This window comes from Engraulis encrasicolus, chromosome 7 (assembly GCF_034702125.1).
Source record: "Engraulis encrasicolus isolate BLACKSEA-1 chromosome 7, IST_EnEncr_1.0, whole genome shotgun sequence".
In the NCBI taxonomy this organism is placed as follows: domain Eukaryota; kingdom Metazoa; phylum Chordata; class Actinopteri; order Clupeiformes; family Engraulidae; genus Engraulis; species Engraulis encrasicolus.
The window spans coordinates 41964384-41974383 of record NC_085863.1 but is presented as its reverse complement, the minus strand read 5'-3'; the positions used below and the strand labels follow the sequence as shown (position 1 = coordinate 41974383).

Below are 10000 nucleotides of genomic sequence, written 5' to 3'. Positions count from 1 at the left end.
TATGTGTGTGTGTGTGTGTGTGTGTGTGTGTGTGTGTGTGTGTACCTGTGAGTTTAGGAGAGAAGAGTACGTCGGCGTGGCTCAATATAAACTCCACCACTACTGACTGGATTCGAACCTCCATGAAGGCAGCGGGTCCCCCGAAACACGCAGACTCAATCTGACGAGACCTGGACACACACAGAGTTATACAGTGAAACACAAAACGAATCTGGTCATTCTCCTCTGACCTCTGCCTTCAACAAGGCATTTTCAGCCACTGAACTCTCATGCTCTCTGGATATTTCTTCTTTTTCGGCCCATGCTATACAACCGTGGGAGATGTTTCTGTGTGAATATCTGTGAATCTGTGTGAATATCTGAATAGTTTCTGAATTAGTCAAACCAGCCTGTCTGGCACCAGTAACCATGCCACATTCAAAGTCACTTAACCCTTTGACGAGTACGTTCTTTTCAACAATGCTGTGCCCCCTGGAGTGAAGTATTATCTGCGTCCCCTCTAGAATTCCACACTAACGTTCTATAGTGCTGAGATTCTTACTATAGAAATGCGCTGTATTTAGTGGCTTCGGAAACAGAAAATGTTACCACAATAAATTAATATTAGTCCTATGTCTATGTCGATTCATAGGCTATACATTACGAGACCATCAATAGTGGATCTGCCACTCGCGTACGTACCACCAGTAGCAGTAGGCTATTTAATGTTCTGTACTTTTTTTTTTAAAAACAGTTCCTTGCATTTCCTCCCATAATCAATAGTGGATCTGCCACTCGCGTACCACCAGTAGAATAGGCTATTTAATGATCTGAGTTTTTTTTTTTTTTTTAACAGTTCCTTGCATTTCCTCCCATAAAACAACGTGTGTTTGTGTAAGCTATGCCTTCATGCATCCTGAAACGTATTTCAAACGTTTATTGTGAAGGACGCAACATGCTACGCGGAACTTCCTGTTGTCTAAACAGTAAACAGCTGAAGGGCCAGCTGAAGGTTTTCATCACTGCACCTCGTTTACACAGACGTCTGTTTTCCAGCAGGTAATCAAACATTTTGCTGACAGGGTATTGTAAAATAAAAGATTGTGATGTTTACTGTTAGAATGATATGTTGATGTTTGCATTCGCTGAAGATGGCGTAAACCGAAATTATCTTCATTATGTAAACCGAGGCTACTATACCACGAATATAGCATCGCTGTACGTCCCACATCAAATGGATTAGCTTGGCGGAGAAACGCCAAACACGCGACCACAAGTCGCAGCTCAATTCATTTTTTAACTGATAGAAACGTAATTTATTTCGTGAAGAAACGCTGAGCAAACGAGCACAAATCGCAACTCATATTGCAACACCTGCAATCTTCAGAAAGTAGCCTAGCCTATGTAGGCCCTATGGCTGATAATGTTGTTCCGTGAAATAGGCCTATCTATGACTTGAAAATGCAGCTCATTTTCCAGGATGTCTACTACTCTGTACAAACCATATGTTAACATTTTTGGTCAAATATAAAATCAAAACGGTTGATCATAAAGCTTTTATAGCCTCCACTGCATTGTATGCTACCATTGATGCCATCATAACACTAGTAAGGCGTCAAAGCACAACATTTGCCATGGCCTACTATTGAGATATTAGGCCTACTACCAGCTATAAGCCTAGTGGATAAACACACACACACACATTTAGTTTCAGTTCTTGAAATTTTTTTTTAGTGAAAGCATGTTGTGGCATATCAGAACATTTCAACATTTTTTTTTCCACGACAGTGTTTTTCAAATTAGGACTAGTGTTTTTTACAACAGTATTTTTTTTCTAGGTTCTAGGCTATTTTCTATAAATAATGATTGTTTGCTTTTGTATGAACAACGTTTAAAATGCACACTTCTTTTAATATAATTTTAGGGTGTGATACTCCTCGAAACAAGGGAAGGCACACAATGCGGCGTCACAAGGTGCACAGAAGATTCGTGTCATCTTCCTCTGCCTGGGCCGCCTTGTGGTGTGAAGACACACTTTGCACTGCCTCCTAGTGCTATCACCCTGGGCAGTGGTCTTCGGCACTTCACGTGGAAAGTGCCGCCCAGTCAGTCTAAGGGGATTGTCCAAAGACAGGCGGCCAGCAGTTGGAGCATTCCGGGGGCAGTGGTACTTCTCCAGAAGCTGCCTCATCAGCTCACGCCTGAACACTTGGGAGGGAGAGACCCTTCCTGTCAGCTGCTGGTGAACGATTTGTGCATTGTGGATGGCACAGTCCACCAGATGAAAAAACACTTTTTTGTACCACTTCAGAGTCTTCCGTGTACAGTCAACAAAACTGTTTTTCATGTCAAACCTGTCCACTGCACCCATGCTGCCATTGTACTCCATCACACAAGAGGGCTTTATTTTCGGAGCTCCAGTATAGTCCACCCTGCCTGTGTCCACCACGGTTGCCTTACTCATCGTGGACAGAAGGTGGACATCTCTCTTGTCGTGCCACTTCAGGGCCAGAAGCTGTCCTGCCTTTCTGTAGTCCACCTCCCCCTTCTTCATTTTATTTTTGAAGACAGGCAGCCCCTTCCTCCCTTTCCTCACAGTGCCACAGGCCCCTGTTTTATGTTTAAAAAGATGGAGGAAAAGCACCGGACTGGTATACCAATTGTCCACGTAGAGGGCATGGCCCCTCCCCAGAAATGGCCTGAGTAGGGTCGTCACCACTGACCCAGTCACCCCAAGGCCAGGAACGAGTTGGATGTCTGAGGAGGAGCCCGTGTACACAATCATATCCAGAAGGTATCCAGTACGTACATCACAAAGCAGAAAAAATTTAATGCCAAATCGGGAACGTTTGGAGGGAATAAATTGCCGAAAAGAAAGCCGCCCTTTCCACAACATCAGGGACTCGTCAATACACAGCTTTCTGTAGGGGGTAAAAACTTGCTTAAAACTGTTGGTCAAACTTGAAATGACAGGTCGAATTTTCCCTAAGGGGTCACGTGGGATTATGCTGTTGGGGTCTGTGATGTGGAGGGACCGTAGAATTAGCGAAAAATCTGTCCTGGGAAAACAGGGTGTGGAAAAAGGGAGTGAAAAACATAGGGTCCCGTGACCAGTACTCCTTCACAGTGTTTTTACGGACAAGGGCCATCAAGAGGACTGTCACCAAGAAGGTGAACATTTCAGCAATGGTCGTGTTGACCCACTTCTGCATCTTCCCTCTCCCACCTCCCTGTTGCTTGAGGTGGTGGGCATATTTGTTTGTCTCCTCAGCAATGTTGCCCACAAAATCTTCAGACATAAATAACTTGAAACACTCTGACTCTGACATCACTGGCAAGGTTGTTGTAACGCCAGAGCCAGAGTCATCAAACGGGTGGATGAAGGGCTGGTGTGTCTCATCCGCTGTTTCCCATACCAGGTCTTGTGGTGCCATCATGTCCTCCTCCTCCTCAGGGGTATGAATGACCTCCTCCACCACCAAATCAGGGGTAAATTCATCCTCTGAGTCTGACGCTTCACTCACTTCATCGTCCGACTGAAGTGGCACCAGGGGTATGTCATCAGAAAAAATCATGTCGACCACCTCACTACTTGTCAACCTTCTTTTGGCCATTTTCTTTTACCACAAGTGTATCAAGTGTACCAAGTGAGTACCATGTAAGACTCTAGCTAATGTTTTTTCCCGGGGGATTTGACTATTCTTTCATCAGTGTTCTAACAAACCTGAGGTATTGTGTGGCTAGCTGGCTAGGCTACTGAAAATGTCAATAAACACTCAGAAAACATTCAATGACAACTCGTTTATTTGTGCTTCAATTCGCCACATGGCATATGCAAACAAGAGTATGTGTATTCCGGTTTCATAATATCCAAAGAGTTGTAAAATATGTGTATGATGAATACCAAAAAAACCAACATGATAACACAAGAGTCTGTTTCTTTCTATCCGAGTTGGCAAAGGGCGCCGCCATCTTTGGTTTGGGGACAATGTAAACAAGAGCTGTCGTAATCACCTTTCGTCTATATACGCCTTTTGCATAAGTGAAAAGCAGATGATTACTCATACTGTATACGTAATGTTTTGGACACAATTCTCTTTTCACCACCACAAAAACACTTAGTCTTCAGAAGAGCAGCACTCTAGACAACCCTGAGGTAAATATGTGGCTAACGATGTGGATGGCTAATAACAATGATAAGAAATGCACTCCAGTAATGGACTTTATTTGCGCCTTCCTTCTACACAATGCATGTATTGGCAAGTGCAAGCATTCCGGTTTCAAGATCCGTGAGGAAATGTAAAATGTGTGCACTGGAACCATAATATAAACAGCACAAAGACACAGACGTCTGGTACTTTCTGCCCAAGTTGGCAAAGGGCGCCGCCATCTTTGTTTTGGGAGACGTAGTCCTTCCTTGGTAGCTAACGATGATGATAAATCCGCATGAAAAATGCTTTTATTTACGTATTCATTCTCCACTCGGTATGTTTCAAACAGTGCAAGTATTCCGGTTTCATAATCTATGTGAAGTTTTAAAATTTGTGCATAGAAAACCCCTAAAGCATGACAATATATTTAGTCACTGTAATCATCGAAGTCGAAATGGGCGCAGCCATTTTGTTTTTGGGCAAATAGTAACGAGAGCACAGCCACCCAGGCGGTCGCAGAAGAGACTTATTTGTGAGCGTGTTTTGTGCACTGTTTGAAATTAATGTCCAGATTTGGTTACTGAGTAAATAAAACTTGATGAATCAGCAGCAGGAGTCTCTGTTGCGTCATAGTGAGAACTCTGCGCTGAGTGAAAATTCTAATCACAAATATGTGATCGTACTCCCAGGGGACCAGCCGCGGCTCATCACAAATATGTGATGGTACTCGTCAAAGGGTTAAATCACCTTTCTCTCCCATTCTGATTGGTTGGACTGCAGCAGATTGTTTTGACCATGTCTACGCGTCCAAATGCATTGAGTTGCCACCGTGTGATTGGTTGATTGGAAATTTGCATCAAGGAGCAGTTGGACATGTGGGCCTAATAAAGTGGCCAATGTGTGTGTGTGTGTGTGTGTGTGTGTGTGTGTGTGTGTGTGTGTTACCTCAGCAGGTTAGGGGCCCATACGATGGCCAGGTTCTTGGCGTGCATGTTGGTGATGGGGCTGAAAGCAGCCAGCTGAGAGAGATGCGTCATCAGAAACTCCAGAGTCCTAAAGACACACACACACACACACACACACACACACACACACACACACACACACACACACACACACACACACACACACACAAAGACAAAGTGTCAAACATCATCTGATCATCTGTGACTATTTCTGAGAGAGGTTTTTGAAAACGACGGTTACATCGGTATGTTCTATGAGTTTGGAATACCGTGCTGTGCCCGGTCGAGCAGTCCCGACCGTCTGTGTGTTTGTCTGCCACTCAGGGCATAGATGGGCTCAGGCACTGAGCCCACAAAAAGCAGCTGTCCAAGTGGATTGTGGATTTTTCATATGCATACACAAACAGCTCATTCGAGGTCACTCTACATGGAGTGTGGATAAGTCATGGATGCATTGGTTACGAAAATCGTGATAAAATGGCGAAATCGTAGTCATGATTTCAATCGTGATTTAATCGTGGCAATAGGGACCTACATTTGAGAGCGTTCTTGAAGCCAGAACATACTGACAGGCTGGTGTTTCTGGCCAGAAATCTGTCCACTTAAGTTTCATGCTATTGCCTTTACATAATCATTACAATTGATTTTATTTTGCTCATCCCGTATATAATTCATTCTTGGTTATATTTCTCATCTTGCTATAATTTTCAAAAAAATGTGCAAAAATCAGTGATTGTGATTAATAATCGTGATTACGATTTTGACCAAAATAATCGTGATTATGATTTTTTTCCATAATCGTGCAGCCCTAATTGGAGTGTACATTTGCTAGCTTTTACAGAGTCAAGGTGGCGGCTGGCGCACAGCTCTGTGGCCAGGGGAGACACTACACAGCTCTTCATAGCCGGCCCGTCAGACTGGGTGAGCTGGTCTTCCTCGTGACCATGTGGATGTTCGTCATCTGGTGCTCATGACAGCTCTCGACATCAAAGCGGATACACAGATGTGTGTGACCGCAGGTTGGTAAATGTCAGTTTATCAAAATACCCAGGTATGTGTAAGTGGCGTATTAGAGTATCCCTCGTCCTTTGCTGTCCAGTAGCTGTGTGTGTGTGTGTGTGTGTGTGTGTGTGTGTGTGTGTGTGTGTGTGTGTGTGTGTGTGTATGTGTGTGTACCTGTAGTGTGGTGGAGGCAGCTGCTGGATGACATCATGAATCTTCAGAAGGCGCTCATCATCAGTAGCCGCAGACACCGCATCCTGATAGAGGGATAGAGGGAGAGGGAGAAGAGAGGGGGACAGGGGGAGGGAAGTAGAGAGAGAGAGAGAGAGAGAGAGAGAGAGAGGGAGGAAGGGAGGGAGACAGAGGGAGAAAGAGAGAGAGGGGGCAGAGATAGAGATAGAGAGGGAGGGAGAGACATAGGGAGAGGGAGGGAGACAGAGAGGGAGGGAGAGACATAGGGAGAGGGAGGGAGACAGAGAGAGAGGAAGAGTATAAGGCCGGGGACATACTTGCTGTGTGCAAACTTTACCATGGCAAGGCTCCCATATACCAGTTGATTCCAGCCAAGACACCCTTGCTGGTCGTGCCTTACTATGTTTCTGTGTTACCCCCCCTTTCAAAATCAGATCTGTTAATCGGCGCCCCACTTCACATATGAAATAATAACGATAATAGTAGTAATATTCAGAGATAACTATAAAACAGTTCTTGACTAATGGGGATATAATCTTACTTTTTGGGTTATGTTGAAGTACACTAGTTAACTGGTACACAAACACAGAGACTTACAGAGAACTTGTCGTAGAGCTGGTAGGTGAGCAGGGGGTTGGGCAGTTCCCTGAAGTAGAGTTTGCAGAGGGAGCCGACACAGTGGATATCCTGCAGGTACACCTCCTTAGTCAGGTCTGGAATCAGCTCCGAGTCAAACTCATGCCTACACACACACACACACATGCACACACACACACACGCACACACACTCCTTGTATGACTTGTGCATATGAAGAAACTGACAATAATCTGACTTGACTTGACACACAAATTCTGACCCCAAATCAATGTAAATTCCACAGATTTTGTCTTTTCCAAACGGCTGTGTCTATTTCACGTAATTCTGTGAGTTCATGTTGCATCCAGTGTGTGTGCCATCCGTTTCTGGGTGTTGGAATGCGATGCCAGAGAGTCTCTAGATGAGTATGGTGCGTGTGTGTGTGTATGCGTGTGTGTGTGTGTGTGTGTGTGTGTGTGTGTATGCGTGTGTGTGTGTGTGTGTGTGTGCGTCTCTTACCGTAGCTTCTGTATATTAGATGCGATGCCGGAGAGTCTGTATATTCCGTCTACAATGCCATGCTGCTCAATAAACTCAGCACAGCTACGCAGCACCTGGGGAACTACACACACACACACACAGCATTGTGACGCAGCACGCACATCGAAACTGCATTTATGCAAGGCGCTCAGTAGGGGTGGCATGGTACAAGTGTTTTCCACTGAACCGTCACAGGAAACACACAGTGTGAAGATGTATTGGTTACAGTCCCTGGAGCAATGTGGGGTTAGGTCCTCAAGGCAAGGGCACATGAGCCATGGAGTGTGGTAGGGAGTGGAAGGGTGGGATTCGAACCTGCAACCCTTTGATCTAAAGCCCAAGCCCTTAACCCCTTAGCGCAGACCCTGTTATAACCTCAGTGTCATCAAAATTGTGATGACAATGTCTTAATATGTTACTTAACCCTATCGCGCCGGATGCATCATCTATGATGCATCAAATTCAAAGCCCTCTCCACGCTGACACACAAAAAAAATCCATCTCAAAAACATCCTGCGTGTCATTTCCAAACGTCCTGCAGTACACGGAAACCGCCACAAGAGAGCAGCGGTCAACAACAAGTTGATCACAGCTCGGCGAAAAATGCAAAAATGGAGTAGAAGCGGTTTCCCTGACCGACGCTGAGATATCGTCAAATTGCAAAAGGTTTGTGTACAAATTTCCGAAATATAACTCTACATCCTTTAATTTGAACACTTGCTTTGTGCAATTAATCAAGGAAGAGTTTATATTTTTACACCGTGTTGCAGAGAGATCGTGCTAAAACTGATGAAACATATAAGCACCATCCGGCGGTGGCAGGAAGTCAGCCATCAATGCATTTGCTCCATAGGGAAACTTACAAAACACACAAGTTGTTTTACTTCAAGACAAAGATATTGCCTTAAGAAACAGGTTTTACTTGCAATTTTGAAAATGTAATGCAAAATGTTGAAATTATGATCTCGTAAAAAATGCATTGAAGTGAATGGAGAAATGGTCCAATTGTAGTAACGGACCCATATATTCAAATTACACATCAAAAATGAATAATGATCTATATTACACTCATAAATAGGTTGTTGAGCATTCGATCAGCTATGTTTTTACATAGATTTTTAAAAAATTACCCAACCAGGCTGTGGGAAAAGTATAATATGGTCATGCTAAAACAAGGATAGGTTTAAAAAAATGGCAGGATCTCACTAAATATTTAAAGATAATCCTCAAATTAAATTGTCTGACAACTTTTTTTAAATTAAAAAAAAGTTGTAAATGCATTAAAAGTCATTTTTCAATGGTCATGAAATTGGAATTTTCATTCATTAAAAGCCTGATGCGTCATATATGATGCATTAAATATCTCAGTGACCTTAACAAAATTTTGATTATTTTTTTTACATTTCTTATAAGGGACCAATATTGAAGCAAATTCCAAAAAAATAGAATTTTCTCTCATTGCTTTCATGGTTCAGGTTTCACAGGGTTAAGGCTTTTGACAATGTCATAGCAATGTTATGATATTGTTATTATATTGTTATATTGTTGAGTATTTTCGGCAAAAAGTCCATAGACCCGTTAACGGGCCCATCTGGTAAGAGGTTAGCCATTACAGTCTGCCTCACCTGTGTGTGTGTGTGCGTGTGTGTGTGTGTGTGCGTGTGTGTGTGTGTGTTGCGTTGCGTTGCGCTGTGCGTACCATCGTGTCCTGAGTTCAACAGATGTTCCCCCAGGTCACATGCGAACACTCTCTCCTTGAGGATGCCTCTCTGCTTCAGCTTCTGTTTGCTGGGACGAGACTTCATGAAGCTGCGCAGGAAGGTGATCAGCTTGCCGTGCTTCTTACACACTACACACACGGGCGCGCACACACACACACATTAAAATCACACACACACGCACACACACATTAACCCACACGCACACACACACATTAAAATCACACACACAGGCACACACACATTAACAAGCACACACACACATTAAAATCACACACGCACACACACATGAACACACACGCACACACACACATTAAAATCACACACGCACACACACATTAACCCACACGCACACACACACATTAAAATCACACACACAGGCACACACAACGTTTCAAAATCCCCAAAACACATAGAACCCACCCTCAAACTCTCATGGTATAACATCAGCATAACACACACATTAAAACAACAGCATAACACACACACTACAATAACAGCATAATGCACATATTGAAGCAACAGCATAAAGCAAACAGGCACGTAAGTCAATGTAAGCATGAAAAGCCAGCTGATTCCACACCACTACTGGAAACAAACACAAACACACACACACACACATTTGGACATACTGTACATTCATCGATCATCTCGCCCTGTCCATCCTTTTACTTACACACACACACAAGCAAACACACACAAAGAGGCATTGATTGGAACCCCCCAAGCGAGCGTGTGCACACACACACACACACACAAACACACACACACACTCAGTTATGGATTACTTTTTAGCAGAGCATGCTCTCATGCATAGGCAACACACTCAAGCTGGAGCAAACACACACACACACACACATTGTGGTTGGTTGTATT

General features: G+C 43.7%; 2 protein-coding genes across 2 annotated transcripts in view; both read right to left on the bottom strand.

Moving 5' to 3' along the window:
• The window catches only part of arhgap32b (Rho GTPase activating protein 32b), a 58137-nt gene that overhangs the window by 14716 nt on the left and 33421 nt on the right, over window positions 1-10000 (bottom strand). The window contains exons 12-17 of the mRNA XM_063202247.1: window positions 9106-9255; window positions 7386-7488; window positions 6887-7031; window positions 6272-6354; window positions 5076-5183; window positions 46-170 (exon numbers count right to left, since the gene is read on the bottom strand). Coding sequence (XP_063058317.1) covers window positions 46-170; window positions 5076-5183; window positions 6272-6354; window positions 6887-7031; window positions 7386-7488; window positions 9106-9255 — 714 coding nt within the window. The remainder of the gene's footprint in view (window positions 1-45; window positions 171-5075; window positions 5184-6271; window positions 6355-6886; window positions 7032-7385; window positions 7489-9105; window positions 9256-10000) is intronic.
• LOC134452188 (piggyBac transposable element-derived protein 4-like) lies at window positions 1889-2945 on the bottom strand. The gene has a single exon (XM_063202556.1). The coding sequence runs from the start codon at window positions 2873-2875 to the stop codon at window positions 1889-1891; it is 987 nt and encodes a 328-aa protein (XP_063058626.1). The 5' UTR covers window positions 2876-2945.